The sequence below is a fragment of the Enhydra lutris genome, unplaced genomic scaffold (assembly GCF_002288905.1).
Source record: "Enhydra lutris kenyoni isolate GAN:26980312 unplaced genomic scaffold, ASM228890v2 scaffoldscaffold31, whole genome shotgun sequence".
NCBI lineage: Eukaryota > Metazoa > Chordata > Mammalia > Carnivora > Mustelidae > Enhydra > Enhydra lutris.
In genome coordinates, this window is record NW_019154115.1 from 19,165,456 (window position 1) to 19,184,759 (window position 19,304).

At 45.5% G+C, this 19,304-nt stretch overlaps 1 protein-coding gene across 2 annotated transcripts in view; it reads left to right on the forward strand.

Annotated features, from left to right (window-relative positions):
* Positions 1-19,304, forward strand: part of LOC111153158 (mitogen-activated protein kinase kinase 1) — an 82,198-nt gene that overhangs the window by 42,075 nt on the left and 20,819 nt on the right. For both annotated transcript variants that reach the window (XM_022511967.1, XM_022511966.1), the window contains exons 4-5: positions 7,199-7,276; positions 7,833-7,884. In XM_022511967.1, coding sequence (XP_022367675.1) covers positions 7,199-7,276; positions 7,833-7,884 — 130 coding nt within the window. The remainder of the gene's footprint in view (positions 1-7,198; positions 7,277-7,832; positions 7,885-19,304) is intronic.

The following is a 19,304-nucleotide window of genomic DNA, read 5'->3' on the forward strand; positions in this document are numbered from 1 at the left end:
ACTGAGAAAGCTCTCCTTCCTCTTGCTTGAACGGGAGTGCAGCAGCCTCTGGGAAGCACGTAAATATGTCTGGTTTGGTCCTCCCTCAATCTTGGGGTGCTGATATTTTCCCCTTGGGTCTTAGCCTCCCTCTGGCGGGGTGTGGAGCAGGGGGAGGGGGCTGTCCCTTATGCTTTGGGTTTCTTGGGTGCTTTGTGCTGATGATGGTTGGTTTTCTAGCTCTTGCCCGGAGTTTTGGATGAAGATGGGTAACTGGGAGGGGAGGTCCTTGAGAACTAGAAGGGGGAGAGGCTGGGGGTAATGGCCAGAGGAGACTTTTCCCTCGTAGGTGTTACTGCAATAATGGAAGGCAGGTGGCCGCATGGCTAGACATAATAGTGACTAGCTCTCCCATCTTCCATCACTTGGCGAGTCCTTTCCATGTCGTGGAAATTATTAATCCCATCAGCCCTCTCCTGTGAGGCACAGTGTGGACCACCCTCCCTAAGGTGGTAGATGCAGGGAACATGGCCTTGAGAGTTTAGTAATTAGTCCAAGTTCTATAACGAGTAAATGTCGGTGAGCTCAGTTCTGACTAGTGTCTCTGACCAGGTCTGCTTTCTTTAAATTTTAGGCTCTCTCAGGATTTTCTCGTCTGTGCCGAGAAATGTTTGGAGCAGGCAGCTCTTCTCTAGGGGTCCTGCCTCCCGCTAACACCTGTGTCTCTGTGGTTTTTGGCGCTTATAGCCAGTCAGGGTTTATGTTAGTTAGCATGGGTTCAGCTTCACACTCACTTACTTGCGTTGCCTGTGATGTGAAGGGTGCCACAGGAGCCGCTGGGGCATGGAGACCCTGTGAGTGGCCTCTCTCTTCTCCAGAGCTGGTCGCAGGCCGGATGGCTGTGCTCTAGGGCATTCTTAGGTGAGGAGTGTCCGTGTGGACAGAAGGGCTCCTGAGCACCGGCTCTATGTCATCTCATGGCTGCTGTCTTCTGAGCCATCAGGTAACTTCCTGAATTCCCTCCACGTCTGTGCCACTCAGCGTTCTCCCTTTGTTAGAGGAACAAGGATGCTATGTGTCGAGTGAGCATGGTTGAACTCCAGGGTGCTTGCCTCAGAGGTTAGGATTAGGCCCCAGACATTGATAGGCAGCGGCCTTTTCGTTTATTCAGAACTTGCTGGAACCTGTTCTGTTAGCCTTCTGTCGCCTCTTGCTGTGAGGAATTCAGTCTTTTTATTTGTCTTCAATGTACCCGTAGTGAGGCTTCCTTATTCTGGAACCCTTTATTCACTTCGGATTCTTGGCTGTTGATCACAACATTTGTGCCTCTTGCTCTGACCTTCCCACCCAACCTTTCCCTCCAGGAGGACGCAAGGACTCAGGACGGGACAAGGGTCGGTTTCCCATCCTCTCAGTCCATTTCCAGTATCTTCAGGTCAGGTTTCCTCTCATGGATTTGGCTTTGTGGGCACGGTAGGGTCCTCCCACAGAAACAGAAGATATCTCTGGAGTTACCCAGGGAGCCTGAGCCTAGAAACCTGGCTTTCAGAAGCTGGGAGGGTCAGAACCTTTTGAGGGTCAAACACAGTGTCTGGTGCCCATTGAGTGAAATGTGTCGAGTGGCTGAGTGAAGGAGGCCCAGATGTGGAGGGCATGGTCAGGCCTGGGGCATGGTGGGAGAGAGTTAGGCCTGGGGTTTTCTGTTCCTAGGTATCCCCAGGTACCGAGAGCAGCTGGAACAGTATGTTAATGCTGACAGAGAGGCTCAGAGGGACCAGAGGCAGGACCGTGTGGTGAGGCTCTATGGCCTGAGGTCTAAGCAGCCACGCTCCAGAGTAGCTTTCTGCTCTAGCCCCGGACCCGCTCATGCCTTCTTTGCCCCTAAGCAGCCCTTCCTCCAAGAGTGCGCCTATCCTGGCCTCCTCTGACAGAAGAGCTCTCTGACTGCTCATTGCCACTTCTCTTTGGGGATTTCTTTTCTGTCTCAGCTTCCACATTTCAAAGGTGGTGTTGTTTAGACCCTGTGCGTTAGCCATGTCCCAACTTCAGAGGTTCTTGGCTTCTGTCTTTGTCACTGTCTCTGTGTGTTCTTTGTGGCTAACATTTCCCCCAACACTTCATTAATTAGGACAGTTTTAAACACAGCAAGGTGTAGTATACACTGTAAACCCAGCGCCCGGATTCTGCACTTACGGTTTTGCCATATTTGCTTGACCACATATTGCCCATCTATCCCTGGCCCACATCATTAAGATGCATCTTAAAATGAATTTGTGTCCTTGGCATCCATGGGACAAATTCACCCATCTTCTAAAGCGCTCAGCCTAGGGCTGACCTCTGCTAGAAAGAAGCTGTGCTTGCACTGCCCAGTCTGGATGGTTGAGACCCCAGGGGTGAATGGGTGCCCCCTGATCAGGATAGGAATCTCCTGCCCTGGGGGAAGTAGATTCCTGCTCACGTGGTAGCTGAGGAACTGGGGACCTGAGGATTCAAGGGGAATGGTTCTCAGGCAGGAGTAAAAGCTTTTGAGCTCCTTTTTTCCATAAAGCATTTGTCTCTTCTATAGAAAACCTTCACAAAAGCACCATTGATTTACTTAATAATTGGCTTCTAAAAATAAGTACAATTTCAGCAGCTTTAGTCAAGGAAGGCAAGTCCTTGGCAACAGTGAAGTGAAATTAAAAGGTTGTAAGGTGAGTTGTAGGCAGCTCTGGGTAATTCTGACTGTGGTTCATGCTTCGTAAATGTTGCTAATAATCCCATCGTTCACGCTGTAACTCTGCTCACAGCTGGGAAGGAGGTGAAAGGAAAGAGAGCCAGGGTTTCTTCCTTTTTAATAGAAATATTTATCCCAACCCCCCAGGGAAAGCGTGAGCCAGGCTGCCCTCTGTCTTAGGCTGTGCAACTTGAGAACCAAGGAGTTAGCATTTCTACCTTATTTGAGTCCGATTTTGACAGAGTTGCTTTGTTACCTAGTTTTAACTCCATAGTCCTCCCTGATAATTAGAGGCAAAGCCGATCAGACAAAGGATCTGAAACCACATCCAACTGGAAACAGGAGAGAAATGGCTTGGAAGCTTTCTGCACGGAGTCCCTCTTCCCACTGGTAAAGGAAATTGAGCGGTGCACTCATGTTTCTAGAAGCCCGCTGACTTAGATGTGGTTACCTGGGCTCTGATGTCCTGATTTGGCCACCAGGGGCCTGCGGCATTGTGAAGGCAGCCAGGTCCACAGGGTGACTCGAAACTCAGCCTGGATCACAGCTTGGGTAGGGCTCTTCCAAGGATTCTTAGAAAATAAATGGCTCTACAGGGGAGCTCTGTTTGGTTCTAGATTAATGATTGCACTCTCATGTGTGAGTGGGAGTTCAGGCACATAGGAAATGTTAGGTTGAATTTCAGAATCTTCCATCGTGCTCTTGGGTTGACTGACCCACCCACCCACCATTAATTCTGAGGAGAACAAACAAACAACCTGTTTGGGGGTACTCGAGGGTATTTGGGAATTCGCACTTGTACTGCTTTCTTCTCCCTCAGCATCTGTGATTCAGAGTTGACTGTGATAGAGAGTGATTGGTCTAAATGCTCCTTTCTATAAGCCTAGGATTTTTAAGTGGATAATCTGTTTTTAGCGTTGTTTTAGGAGACATTTCTTGAGGGGTCTGTATCCCTGAATGAATCTTAGTTATTTTCTCACCTCCCATAGAAAGAAAGTGGTGTTCTATCTATCTTAGAGTGCTGTTGCACAAACTGGACATTTAGTAAATACTGTAGTTAATTGATTTGTAGATTTAATACTCCACTTTCATAAAGGAGTTCAGTAATTTAAAAAGGTAAAACATTTATTCACTGTGGAAAATTTGCAAACAGAAGAAAAGCACAAAGAAGGAACTATCACGCAACAGAAATCCCTCATTGTCTTACCATCTAGACTAGAAGTAACCATTGGTAACATTTTGGATGTTCTGGCTTTGTGTGTGTATGCAAACACTTTTTTTATGTGTATGAAAGTGGGACTATGGGGTGCCTGGGTGGCTCAGTCAGTTAAGTGTCTGCCTTCAGGTCATGATCCTAGAGTCCTGGGATCGAGTCCCACACCCGGCGCCTTGCTCAGTGGGAAGCCTGCTTCTCCCTTTGCCTGCCGCTCCCCCTGCTTATACTCATGCTTTCTCCTCTTTCTTTCTGACAAGTACATAAGTAAAATTTTAAAAAATAACATTTATATTAAAAAAAAGTGGGAACATGTTCTGTCCTTCTGTTTATCATGTGTGCCTTGTTCTGTGACCTATGCTCGGTGTGTCACCGAGGCTAGGTGGTTTTGGAGGCAGGAAGCTTACAGAGATGTCCCCCTGCTTTGCCATGTCTTGCTGCCTCAGATGCAGTTTCTATGTCCCTCCTGCTGCCAGCTCTTCCCTTAGCCCCTTCCTCCTCTGAGCACCTGTAGTGATGTCTGTTCTCCTCATTCAACCATTTGTTCCCTGCCTTGTTTCAGAGGAGGATTTGAGGTGCCCTGCCTCATTGAATGTTCTTTCTCCCCAAGCAGAGGGTGTTTGTTTCTGTATTTATAGTTTTTTCCATCCCTAGTTTTTCACATATGCCTATGCTTTTCACAGAGGTGATTAATAAATGACATTGGTAACTGCTCAGTGTAGATGAGATACTTTAAAAATCAGTCTAACTCTTTCTCTCTCTCTCAGATACTTAAACAACAACAAAAAATGGGGCTCTTACATGGCGCAGTCGGTGGAGCTTCCAACTCTTGATTTTGGCTCAGGTCGTGATTTCAAGGTTGTGGGATCCAGCCCAGCGGGATCTGCGCTCAGCAGGGGGGCATCAACTTGGGTTTCTCTTTCCCTCTCCCTCTACCCCTTGCCTTCCATGACCCGAGCCGAAGGCAGATGCCCAACCATCTGAGCCATCCAGGCACCCCAGACTTTTATCTTGAGAGAGAGTGCATGCACATACGAGCAGTGTGAACAGGGTGAGGGGAAGAGGAAGAGGGAGATTAGGACCTGAGCTGAAATCAAGAGTTGGACCTATAACTGAGCCACTCAGGTGCCCCTCGAGTGCCTTTTTTTCTTTTTTACAATTTATAATTGAAACTCAGTTTAATTAACGTATAGTGTATTGTTAGTTTCAGAGGTAGAATTGAGGGGTTATCAGTTGTGTATAGCACCTGGTGCACTGCATCATGTGCCCTCCTTAACGCCCATCACCCAGTTACCCCATCCTCCACTCCTTTCCCCTCCAGCAGCTCTCAGTTTGTTTCCTAGGGTTAAGAATCTCTTATGGTTTGTCTCCCTCTCTGTTTCTGTCTTAATTTATTTTTCCTTCCCTTCCCCTATGTTCATCAGTGTTTCTTAAATTCCACGTAAGTGATATCATATGATATTTGTCTTTCTCTAATTGATTTATTTCACTTAGCATAATATCCTCTAGTTTGATCCATGTCATTGCAAATGGCATTATTATTATTATTTTTGATGGCTGCATAATGTTCGAGCATGTGTGGTTGTGCACACATGGTGGGAACACAGACACATCTTTATCCATTCATCTGCTGATGGACATCTTGGCTTTTTCCATATTTTGGCTGTTGTGGACATTGTTGCTATAAACAGTGGGAGGTATGAGCCCCTTCAAGATACTTTATTTGTATTCTTTGGATAAAACCTAGTAGTACAATTGCCAGGTTCTAGGGTAGCTCTATTTTTCACTTTTTGAGGAACCTCCATGCTGTTTTCCAGAGTGGCTGCATCGGTTTGTATTCCCACCAACAGTGAAAGGTGGTTCCTCTTTATCCGCATCCTTTCCAGCATCTGTTGTTTCCTGAGTTGTTAATTTTAGCCAACAAATGCCATTCTATAAAGCAAAATCAGAATTACTTCTCTCTTCTGCATGTATAACACTTTTTTTTTTTAAGATTTATTTATTTATTTATTTGACAGACAGAGATCAAAAGTAGGCAGAGAGGCAGGCAGAGAGAGAGGGGGAAGCAGGCTCCCCGCTGAGCAGAGAGCCCGATGTGGGGCTAATCCCAGGACCCTGAGATCATGACCTGAGCCGAAGGCAGAGGCTTAACCCACTGAGCCACCCAGGTGCCCCTGTAACACTTTTCTTAAGCACTTGTTTTATTAGGAGTTGTATATTTACTCTTCTACTTTGTACATTTTATTTTTTTAGAGATTTTACTTATTTATTTGAGAGAGAGCCAGTGAGAGAACATGATTGGGGAAGGGGGTTGGGGAGAAGGGGCAGAGGGAGAGGGAGAAGCAGACTCCCTGCTGAGCAGGGAGCCTGATGTGGGACTCGATCCCAGGAACCCCAGGATCATGACTTGAGCTGAAGGCAGACGGATGCTTAACCGACTGAAGCACCCAGGTACCCCTGTACATTTATTGAGGATGGGAACAGGTCTTTTTTTATATCTCTATCCTCCATAGAACTTAATACCACTTCATGATACTTGGTAGGATTTGTGGAATGAATTATTACTTTCTGTGGCATTTTTCTTTTGATTTTATTAACTATGATTTGTTAGGATAATATCAAATACAAGTTGTGACTTATATGCTGGTGATAAAATGGCTGACATTTATTGAGCATTTACTGTGGGCTAGATGTTGTCCTGAGTGCTTTGCATGTATTAGCTTGTTCAATGTTTATAGTCACCCTGTGGTTATTATAGTAGCCTTAAAATATCACCCCCATTTTACAAGTTACAAATGAGTAACATGGTCAAAGTTCCCTTGATGGTAAGTGGCAGAGTTGGTGGGATGTGAATTTAGACAGTTTGCCTCTAGAGCCTCTGGTCCTAACCATATACTGTTCCTTCAGTTCAGCACAAACCTTTTTTTTTTTATCTCCCCAAAGATTTTATTTTTAAGTAATATTTGCACCCAATGTAGGGTTTGAACTGTCAACTCCAAGATCAAGAGTCATGTGTTCTACTGACTGAATCAGCCAAGTGCCCCCAACACAGCTTTTTTTGATTCCTGGATTGGTAGTTCATTTAATGATTATTCATATGATTTGAGTTTTTGGTTACTTGATCCCTCCCACAATGTTTTGCATTTCTGTCTTTGAGGTCTGGAACAAATCAAACGTTACCCTTCCAGGGGGATTTGCCACATGTGACATATCCTTCCCTGCTGAAGTTTAACACTTGAAAGAATAGTTAGAAACACTGTCACTAAATGGGCTGGTTTTCTTTTTCTTAGGATGGGGGTTCCTTGGATCAAGTCCTGAAGAAAGCTGGAAGAATTCCTGAGCAAATTTTAGGAAAAGTTAGCATTGCTGTGAGTATATTGTGCAATTTTTCTTCCAAGCCTCCTCATCAGGAAGTTAATGAGTTGGCAGGAAATGGACATGGGAGGAAGATAGTAAGTCAATCAAGGGAAAGTTTGTAAGAAGAGTCGGGTCTTCTTGCTAGAATTTTCCCTGTCTAGATTCTAGATACAATATCTCTCTCTCTTTCTCTTGTCAGAACCTGAAAAGTGACTTTCTTTATATTAAAATCTGTGTCTACAGAAATAGGACAGGGTGTCCAAAAGAATTCCCACTGTGGCATGAAAAATCCTCTTTTTATATTGCAGCTTTAGAAAAAAAGGGACTTCAAGCACCAGGGTTTTTAAAGTTGTCTAAACCTGAAATAATCAATGTTGCTTAAACTAACTCTGTACCATGTGAAAAGATGGTTTCTTGGTAAGACAGGTTAAAAATTGAATACAAAATAAGGAAAGAAGGCAAATTTGTGATGTTAGATGAAATATTTTCTAGATCATTTTAAAATACGGAGGCTGACTAACCACCATCATTTCAATTTCCCGTCTTGTGACATTGTCTTTCTTCTAGGTAATAAAAGGGCTGACGTACCTGAGGGAGAAGCACAAGATTATGCACAGAGGTGAGAAGTACCTGCTAGTTACTATGTTTTGAATTTTAGCTGAAATTGAAAAGTTGTTGCATGCTCTTGTGTGTGTTATTTTGGTGTGAAAGCTATTGAATAGTGTTTTTAATCTTTATAACAAGTCTTTGACTAGTTAGTTATTTAGTTTGCAGTAAGCTTTACACTGAACATGGGGCTTGAACTCATGACCCTGAGATGGAGTTGCATGTTCTACTGACCTGCAGTCTCTAGACATTCTAGTACGTGTGGAGGGGTGTCTCACCGTGATCTGAATTGACCTGCCCCTCGTGACTCACTGTGTTCATGGTCTTCTCATGTGCTTTTATGCCACCCAGATATCTTCATTAGTAAGGCCTCTGTTCAAAGGCTTACCCATTTTTGCAATTGGGTTATCTTTTTATTACTAAATTTTAAGAGGTCTTTATATCCTCTAGACAGACTATCTGACAGATGAATGTTTTGCCAATATTTGGTTTCAGTCTGTGACTTGCCTTTTCGTTTCTGTGTCTTTTGAAAAGCAAATGTTTTTTACTTAGATGAAGCTCAGTTTCTTGATTTTTTTCCCTTTAGACTTGGTTGTGCCTTTGGTGTCCCGTATAAAAACTCTGCTGAAACAGAGGTCACCACGATAGTCTTCTGTCTTCTTTCAGAATGTACTTTGTGCCTTTAATTCATAGAGTTAGACCTGTGATCCACCGAGAGCTCATTTTTCTTTATGGGTATATTTTTCTGCATAAGAATACACAGCCGTTGGGGCAACGTTTGTTGACGAGATGATTCTTCTTCTATTGAACTGCCTCGGAATCTTTGTCAAAACTCAATGGACTACATGTGTACGTGTCTGTTTCTGAATTCTTCCTTCTGTTCTATTTAATCTGTTATATTTAGCTTCACACCAGCACCACACTGCTGATTATTTCAGCTTTGTAATAAATCTGGAAATCAGGTAGTCTGAGTGCCCCACCTTTGTTTTTCTTCTTCAAAGCTGTTTTGTCTGTTCTAGGCCCTTTGTGTTTCCATTTCTGTTTTAGATATAATTTGTCAATTCTACACAGAAAGGTTACTGGGATTTTCAGTGGGATGGCCTTGAATCTACAGATCAGTTAAAGCAAAACTGACACCTTAACAACCCTGACCGTGGGGGTAGTTGCATAACAACATGAATGTATTCACTGCCAGAACTGTATGCTTGAAAATGGTTAAAATGGTAAATTTTATGTTAACTCATATTTTATAATTTTTGAAAAAAATGCCAATTTTAGAAGTGGCTCCTAAGCTGGCCAGTTGATTCCATCAGCCCCCCTCACTCCTCTTGAGCCCTCCCTTCTCACATCTGTCACCATTAACACACCGTGGCTGAACGGACGTGGTCCACAGCCCTATGTTCTCCATTTTTCTGGCCTCTGGCTTCTTCAGCTTTTTTAAATTTCCTGATAAACTTTACTGAGGTGTAATTTATATTGGATAAAAGACAGCCACTTTAGCGGAAGGTTTGATGTGTGATGTTTGATAAATCCTCACTTGCATCTACCACCATAATTAGGATAGAACATTTCCACCATCCCAGATGTACCCTTGCGCTTCTGATGCTCATTTCTCCTTAGACCTTCGGGCAACCACTGATGTGCTTTCTATCACTGTAGACTTGTTTTTGCTTTCTCTATTTTATATAAGTGGAAATAGTTTGTACTTTTTTTTTTTTTAATTTTATTTGAGAGAGGGAGGGAGAGAGCACTGAGCAGGGGAGGGGCAGAGGGTTGAGCAGGCTCCTGGCTGAGCAGGGAGCCCAATGCGAGGCTCGGTCCTAGGACCCTGGATCATGACTGAGTCAAAGGCAGACGCTTAATGACTGAGCCTCCCAAGCGCCCCCTGTGTGATGCCATTTATGTAACTCTGGAAATTATAAACTGATCTGTAGTGATGAAATGCAGACCAGTGGTCGTGTGGGGAGTGAGGGTAGGGGGGAAGGGAAGAATTAGAGGGGCACAAAGAAACTTTTGGGGGTAATATGTTTATAATCTTGATTGTGGTGATGATCACATATATATATTCTTCAAATGATACACTTTAAACATGTGGGGTTTATTGTATGAAAATTATATACCAGTAGGGGCTCCAGGATGGCGCAGTTGGTTAAGCATCCAGTTCTTGGTTTCAGATCAGGTCATGATTTCAGGGTCCTGTGTGGGATCGAGCCCTGTTTCAGGCTCTGCACTCAGTAGGGAGTCTGTTTGAGATTCTCTCTCTCCCTCTGCCTCTCACAGACTTGTTCACTCTCTCTCTTTCGTTCTCTCTCAAGTAAATAAATCTTTTTTTTTAAATCTTATTTACTTATTTGACGGAGTGAGAGAGATCAGAAGTAGGCAGAGCAGTAGGCAGAGAGAGGGAAGCAGGCTCCCTGCTGAGCAGAGAGCCTGATGCGGGGCTCGATCCCAGGACCTGCTCCCAGGACCCGCTCCTAGGATGCTGAGATCATGACCTGAGCCCAAGGCAGAGGCTTAACCCACCAAGCCATCCAGGCGCCCCTCAAGTAAATAAATGTTAAAAAAGTAAAATTATAGTCTCTCTCTCGTTCTCTCTCAAGTAAATAAATCTTAAAAAAAGAAAATTGTAGGGGCTCCTGGGTGGCTCAGTTGGTTAGGGACTGACTTTGGCTTGGGTCATGATCCCAGGGTCCTGGAATCGGGTCCCATTTTGGGACCTGCTCATTGGGGAGCCTGCTTTTCCCTCTCCCTCTGCCTGCTATTCTACCTGCTTATGCTCAATCTCTCTGTGTCAAATAAATAAAAAAATATTTTAAAAAAGAAGAAAATTATATACTAATAAGCTGTTAACCAAGAAGCAAAAAAATAAAAAAACAAAAAACAAAACACCCCCGCCAAAACAGTGAAGTTGCTGAAAACAGTGATAAAGCAAGTTTCTTAAAAGCAGCTAGGGAAAGGGACAACCACTTTGGGAGAGAGTTTGGTAGTTTCTTTTGAAGTTAAACCATACAACCAGTCCGTCAACCCCACATCTCAGCATTGACTTAAGAGAAATGAATACAGGGGTGCCTGGGTGGCTCAGTGGGTTAAAGCCTCTGCCTTTGGCTAAGGTCATGATTCCAGGGTCCTAGGATCGAGCCCCACATTGGGCTCTCTGCGTGGCAGGGAGCCTGCTTCCTGCTCTCTCTCTGCCTGCCTCTCTGCCTACTTGTGATCTCTGTCAAATAAATAAATAATCTTTAAAAAAAAAAAAAAAAGAGAGAGAGAAATAAATACATTTGTCCACATACAGACTCGCGCACGAATGTTCATAGCATCTTTATTCACAGTAGCCCCAAACTAGAACAAACAAAATATTAATCACCAGACGAGTGAATAAACAAATTTTGATATATTTACACAACAGAATGCAACTCAACAATAAAAATGAACAAACCGTTGATACAACTTGGATGAATCTCAAAAATGTGCTGAGTAAAGAAGCCCTAAACAAAAGAATACAGACTGTAGGATTCCACATATGTGATTATCTAGGACAGACGTAATTAATCCACAGTAACACAGTAATAAAATAAAGTAGATTAGTGGTTGCCTGAAGGTGTGGGGGGCTGGAGTGGGGATCGCCTTCAAAGGGATATGAGGGAACTTTTTGGAGTAATCAAAAATTTAAATCCTGATTTTGGTGGTGGGTTCACAGATGTACACTTCGTTCGGAATGTGTCAAACTCTACACTTAAAATGCAAAGTTGTAGAAGGCTTCCTACTTTTAACCACTATCTACCATTTTGTCCTTTTTAGTAGCAGTAAGGAGATACAGTGCGACTTGTGTGGGGAACAGTTTTCCAGCAGTATATAGACCTTGATCTGGGGTGTTTTTTGTTTTTTGTTTTTTTCCCAGACCTCTGAATTCCGGGATAGAATATTCTAGTGTACTTACTTCTAGGAAATAGGAGTAGCTGAAAGGAGAGGTGAAGTGAACATTTCCTGCGTGTGGTGCTGTGTTTGAGGGCTGCAAATGACATAAATTCTCACTTAGATGGACCCATGCGGGACCATCAGTGTTGTAAGAGGATCTGGTGGAGGAAGGCCATTGTGTCATTTATAAAACAGAATCCTCTTGCCTCCTCCTCGGCTGCTGTGAGGATTTAGGAAATCACAGAACGCAACTAGCACAATGGTTTACAGAAAGAGGGGCCTAACAAAGGTGGATTGCCTTCCTTCTGCCTTTATGTAGTTTGTGAAGAAATGGAGACCCAATGAGACGGAATTCCTTTTATGAGCTGGACCTTTGTGTGCTGCTCCCTTCTGTTGTTACTGCCTTTCCTGGGAATGCTTGCTTCCCAACCCCACCCCCTCCCTCATACTCATACCTTTTCTAGGCTAAGTCTGCTCATCTTTTCAAGTATAGCCCCGAGCCTTGGGACTCTGCCAGTTAAAATTCAAATCCTAAGTCTCTTACATACAGGGTGTATAAACTGTGAGGTATTTATTCATCTGTAAAATGAGAAGAGTTCATGCTAAAGGGCAGTAATTGCAAATTACACACATATTTTGTATATTTGTGAGGCTTAAAGGGCTGCCTCACATAAATCATTAATAAATAATGTTACTGTTTAGCTTAGTTACAGTGTTACTATAGTAATAATGTGACTGGTTCAGACATCTCTTCCAAGAAGTGTTCCCATGAACCAACCCCTTCCCAAAGCAGATGAAGGGCTTTGCGTCTGTATTCCTCTGGCAGTGTCCATCCCTTTGTTACTATAATCAGTAATGACTGTTTATCGAGGGCCTGTTATGTACCAAGTGCTGTATCATGTGCGTTCGCTACTTTTCTCATTTATTGGTCACACCGACCTTGTGATAGGTCTCTTTTGCCTGTATTCCACATGTGGAAACCATGGCTCGGTGTTTGTTTTCCTCTCACTGGTCTGTGAGTGTCTGCAAGTCAGGGGCCATGTCTCATTCCTTTCTGTGTCCGCAGCCCCTAGCGGAACGGCAGAGAGTGGCTCGCCCTTCAAGGGCTGTTAAACCGGTGGAAGTGTGATTAACTTGTACACAGGAATCAACAGTGGAACCGGGCCAAGAAGCCGTGTCTCCTGCTCCTAACACAGTCGTTCATCTAGGCCAGTGTTTTTCTCTTCCCGCTGCCTTCCACGTACCATATGCTGTGTGTTTGATGGAGAGCTCTAACTTTATGTCCGTTCCAGAGAGAGGAAAGTTTCAGCTTATTCCTGGAATAACCAACTTGCTTTTCCCTTTGTCTGGTGCTGCCCCCACTTTTCTCTGGAATTTCTTTTCTGGCTCCACCAGTTACCGCTCTTTGGCATGAAGAGCTGCTCTGTGAGCCAGACGGGTCTCTGGACAGATACCTTTGTTGGAGAGTTCATTCCTTGCCCAGCCAAGAAAGGGAAGTCACTGGGACTTTGGCTCCAGTGAGCCGTGTGCGCAGGCAGCTTGGCCTGGCTCTCCGCGGTTCAGACTCCCGCTGTCGTGCGTCTTCTTCAGAAGCTCTGAAAGAATTCACTGGGAGCCCTGGGCTGTGGAATGGTATTCTTGCACAATGTGATTCCTGAGCAAGAACAATGAGTGGATGGTTCCTGGAAACCTGAGTAAGGGTGACAGTGGGACAACTCAGTCTCCCTGCCTCTGCCTTTAGGCTTCCTTGCTACCAGTACTTTTTCCCTCTGGTCTAAATATATTCTTTTCCTGATGAAATTTAAACTCCGTTTCTTCTCATTATGCCCTTGAGAGAAATGGGGAAGAAGTGAAGAGGTTTTTTCTTTGCCTCACATTCTTTATTCCCACTTGTCGATATTGATTTACTGGTGATAACTTAGTGATTATTTCAGTGAGCTTTTGGTGTGGAATAACCAGCCTAACACTTACTGGTTTATTTATTTTTTATTTTTTTTCATTTTTAAAAAAGATTTTATTTATTTGTCGGAGAGAAAGGGAGCACAAGCTAGGGGAACGACAGGCAGAGGGAGAAGCAGACTCCCCACTGAGCAGGGAGCTCGATGTGGAACTCGATCCCAGGACCCTGGGATTGTGATGTGAGCGGAAGGCAGGTGCTTAATCTACTGAGCCATGCAGATGTCCCAGCACTTAGTAGTTTAAAAATAGCAGTGTATAGGGGCGCTTGGGGTCTCAGTCATTTGAGCATCCAACTCTTGGTTTTGGTTCAGGTCATGATCTCATGGGTCGTGAGATCCAGCCCTATGTGGGGCCCCGTGCTCAGTGTGGGGTCTGCTCAAGATTCTCTCTCTGGCTCTCCCCCTGCTCTCTCTCTCTCTCTCAAATATCTTTAAAAAGAGAGAGAGAAACAGCAGTGTCTTACTTTCTGTTATTTTGTGGGTTGGTTGGGCCTCCTCATGTTTTCACTCATCCTCTGAGACACTAATGCCCTGGCTTCTTTCCACAGTGGCCTTGGGGTTGAAACTACTACTGATGTAGAAGGAGGGCTAACCCTAGTCAAGCACGATTTAAAGCTCTGCTTCCGTCAGGTTTGGTAATGTCCTCTTGGCTGAGGGGAAAAAAAAAAAGAAAAAGTCATGTGATCAAGTCAGGGCTTAAAATGTAGAGGGACAGATTCTGTCTTGTTGCAAGCAACTACAAAATATTATGGCCACAGTTTTTTCACTCTATCCTGGTGCCAGAAGTTCAGCGTTTGTGAAACCTTGGGCGCGTTGTTTAACTTCTCCAAGCCTCAGGGAAATGGAGAGAATAGCCTTCCTCCTGGGCTCTGAGGATTGAGACGATGCCTACACGCACTTAAAAAGGTGCTTGACCGACATAGTTGACATATATGTTACGGCCGCTTAGCAGATGAATTAGTAGGTTTTTATGATTGCCAGACACTGGTTTAAGCATCTCAAAACACTTAAAAGTTTTGAGATCCTGGGAAAGTTCAGAGAATTTTTTGAAGAGCTGGACCCACACACCTGTGGGGCAGGGACCCGGGCTGCTCTGTGGGAGGCTGGGTTGTGTCAGCAGAAAAGCCGCTAGCTTCCATGGGTTGCTTCGGCTTTCTTAGCCTCATGGTGGGTGTGGTACTAATACTCACCAGTTGCTTTTTCAGGGAGAGGAAGAGCCATACGGTTAGTTGGGGAGAAACTGACTGTTTTCACGTGCCATTTAGGTCCTGCTTTTACAGATGGGTAGCAGTCTCTTGAAAGTTTTTTGTTTATCTTTAGTCGACTGGGTGAATTGAAGGACCCTTGGTGCTAGTGGGATACCCTGCCTGGGCCTGCATGTGGCTAGCTTTCCTGCCTTACTGATGTGTCCATGCTAGGTGCAAACCAGGTTCTCCCCCTCATTCCTGGAGTGATTTGTCTCTGCTGCCACAGAGTGGGACTTCGTGGGCAGGACTGGTACAGCTGATATTCCCAGTGTTTGAAGTGATGGCCAGCTGTTCTGGACTCTTCATTTGTAGGGAATGCTCGGAAGGCAAACTCCCTGCCCCCCTACCCTGCCTCCCACCCCGGGAGCCACCTGTACCTCGCACAGCCTTAGGCTGTAAAGGGAGCTCAGGACCCATCACTGTGCTTGTCCCACTTGCCTTTGGGTTGGTGGGTGGTGGAGAGGGGCACTAAGTCCTGGGACCAGCCCACAAATCCAGTTCCCTGCCTGCCCCCTGCCCCCTCGCCTGGGATGCTGGGTGGCAAAGAAAAAAAAAAAAGACTGGTAGGGAAGCAGTGTGCTGTGATCCTGTAGCCAGGGCACAGGGGTGCAAGAGCACTGGGCTCTGGGGGGTCCAAACAGACCCGATTTGGTCACTGGCCGCTGGCAAAATCAAGGGCAGAGAGAGGACTGGTGGTGAAAAAAGAAAGGAATTTATTCCAGTGAGGCCACACCAGGAGGACAATGGACTAGCGTGTCCAAAGTGCTGGAAACTCTTTCTTTCTTCGTCTTTTTTTTTTTTTTTTAAGATTTTATTTATTTATTTGATACAGAGATCAGAAGTAAGCAGAGGCAAACAGTGGGGGAAGCAGGCTCCCCGCTGAGCAGAGAGCCCCATGTGGGGCTCGAGCCCAGGACCCTGGAATCATGACCTGAGCCGAAGGCAGAGACTTAACTGACTGAGCCACCCAGGTGCTCCACTTTCAGGTTTATGTAAGGAAAATGTGGGACAGAGGTCAGGTTTGCCATTGTCTTGGGGTCAGTCACACAGGGTCTTGTTGGCATCAGGGCAGTCCTTATTGCTTGAGGGGATAGTTCCCATGTCAGGATGCTCTTCCCTCCAGGTCTTTTGCCTGAGTTAGAAGAGGAGCTGGAAAGAAGAACTTCATTATTAGAAAGAACAGACTGAGGTCAGAGAGGTAGTAGAAGTCCTCTGTCAGTCTGTCCTGGCATTGGGTAGAGACCCTTGGGTGTTCAAAGGGCGGAGAAGCCTGTGTGGCTCAGCCTGGTGTATGTGGTTTGTGGGCTGTTGGTTGGGGAGTGGGGGTTAGCTGTGTGAGTCCCCTGGGAGTATAAGCTGTGTCTGGAATCTCTGAGTAGCGTCCCGGTGTATGGTCATGGTTAGGTACGTGTTCATGTTGCTCCATGTTTATTTGCCCTTCTCCCCGTTGGCTTCCTCCATCCAAGGAAAGTAGTATCTGTATAATATTCATAGACTACCTACCAAGTTTAAGGTACTGAGTGAATCACTACAGAGGGCATAAAGATGGCTCAGAAAAATAATTGTGTCCTCCAGCAGCTTGGAGTTTAACAGGGGAAAAGTGACTCTAAATACATGGTGGAACACAGCCAGTGTCATTTTTTATGCATGAATCGCTACCCTGCCAACTTTCAAATAGAATTTGATGTGATATAATTAGTCAGGATTCTTTGGTTGTGTCAGAAATCCAATGCAAGATCACTTAATGAAAAGAGGGTATGTATTGGCGTGGGTTACCTGTTAGAAGGCAGGGATGAACATGGGGTTGAAATGACAGTTTTAGGACCCTGTTACCCCTCGGCCTTAAGCCTCGTGTTGTGGGCCCCCTGTATAGTTGGAATCTTTTCACTGGGGGCAACATAGACGCCCCCAGCCCCGGGGATTAGTACTGTGTTCCCCAGAAAGAGATCTGCCTCTCCTGCGGGATTGAATCACTGATTGGGTCTGCTAGCAGTGCCCGCCCACTACTGGGCCAATCACTGTGTTCCAGGGGCTAGCGTAGTCTGGTTGGCCATCTGGGATTATAAGCCCACCCGCTGGCGAGATAGATGGGGCTTCTTGGTTGACTCCCTAGCAGAAACCCCAAAAGAAAAGAGGGGGTTGATTACTGGAGGGTGGGGAGGAAGAACAGATGCTGAAAGCTAGCAAATTAGGAAGAAAAATTATTTTTCGCTACAAATAACGATTAAGCCCTGGGTCAGAGAGACAAAAACTGTTAACAGATCAAAACAGTAATTACACATTTAAGCAGAGGTGGGTAGACGGGTGGCCCACAGGCCACATATGGTGTATTGCCTATTTTTGTAGGGCCTGCAAGCCAAGAATTGTTTTTCAGAATTTTGTGACATGTGATAATTGTGTGAAATTCAAATTTCGGTGTCCATAATGAAGTTTTGTTGGAACATAGCATGCTTATTTAAGTGTTTTCCGTGACTTTTTGTGCCATAATGGCAAAGGTGAGTGGTTGCTTGTGAAAGAGACCGTATGGCCCTCAGAGCCTAAAAATATTTGCTCTGTGATCTTTGTCAGAAAAAGCTTCCTGACTACTGAGTTTTAAGGGGAAGATGAATTCCCCGATTGAAGAAACTTTAGAATTTAAGCACAAGACTCAGCTCTAAGGTTTTCAGCCTTGAGTGCTTGGTGAAAACATGGATGGCGTAGGTAGGAGAGAGGGTTTTTCCCTGATGCTGAAGCTCAGAAAGGAATTAACCACAAAGGTTTTGAGGCAGTTTTTCCAGTCCCTGTGGAAGGAGCTCCTAGATCTGGTGCATGTAAAAGCTGGCTCCTGTGGTTAGGCTGAGTTCCAGGGTAGAAGGTTGGGTCCTAAGGATGTAGCTCCACTTCATGCCACTTAAAGCAGTGATTTGTGTTTCCAGCCTGTTCTTCGTAGCCTGCTCCACTAATCAAGGTCTTATTTTGATCGAGACTCTGAAGAAACATTATGTAAGTTAAAGTGATAGACAGTTCATACAGCTTAGCCCATAAATTGTTTGTCCCTCGGAGTTGCTGGCTAGTGAAGATCAATAAATGCCAAGAATAGTTTTAAATGTTGCCTCAACTCGTTTTTCTTTTCCTTCAGTCAGATGGGGCAGTGTGCCTGTCTCATCATGATATGCTGTGCTGGATGAGGACCCTGGCCAGCAGCGCCCCCGCACAGCCAGCCTTGATTTCTCAGGGGGGTGCACGGCCAGTGGCTCTCTTCAAAGCTAGAGTAGTTTGTACTGGGGGCCCTCCTGCTGGGAGGGCACTCTGGGCAAGTTCCTTATTGCCTAGGGAGCGGTCAGGTGTGAGTGAGAGTTAAGTCTTCTGCCGAGACTTCAAGAGTGCTTTTGGATCTCAGTCCTGGGGACAGCTGGGGTCTCCAGAGCACGTTGTGGGTGTGTTAGCAACAGTCCCTGGAGGAACCATGTCCTCAGCCAGGGTCGGGGTTTAGACCCCTGACGTCTTCCTGTCGCTGTGGGCACTGATAGGCAAGACCAGAAGTGGCCCAAATATGTTTTTGGTTGTTGTCATTTTGCAAGCTGTTTGCGGCGGACTCACCTGTGGCGAGTTTCTGAATGGCTTCTTCTGTGACCCTTGGCAGACACTGTCCTACCTGCTGGTCCTCTTCTGGTATCCTGCCAGGCTTCCCTGAGCACAAAGTTTCACAGTGGCCCCTGAGGCTGCACACGGGGTTCTGTACCGATGACAGTCCCTGTCTGGGTGGCAAGGGTGTGTCCCGTGGCCTCCATCTGTAGGCTGTCCCGGGCGTCCAGGAAGTGGCCGGGCTGCGCTCCTGCTTCCTTTGCTGGCCAGTCTTATCCACCAGTCATGTGGTGACAGCCTCGGGGGGGCAGTGAATTTACGGGAATAACCGATTCCTTTGAACTCGCTCTAGACTGCTCTACCTTACAGATGGAGAGAAACAGAGAGTGGCTAATTAGTAGCTAGAATCCAGTATGCTGGTCTCTTGGTGAGAAATGTGAGTCACGTTCTCTCTAGAATTACCTCAGCTGCTAGACCCACGGCGATGGATGATGGCTCCAGATGAGTGTCTCTTAGCTCTTCAGGAGAGGCAGATGGGCTGCTGGAGGAGGGAGAGTGCTTCCTCAGTCCCCTGGGGGAAGCACTGTGGAGGGGGTGTCATGTGTGCCGAGCTCTACAGCAGGGAGATGGTACACAGGTGGCAGCATCCGGGAAAGGAATACCAGGTGGAGTGGAGCCCAGGATCGTGGCACTGAGGCAGAAAACACAGGAAATAGCAAGTTGTTTGGGTTGTCTAGGGTTCCTGATGG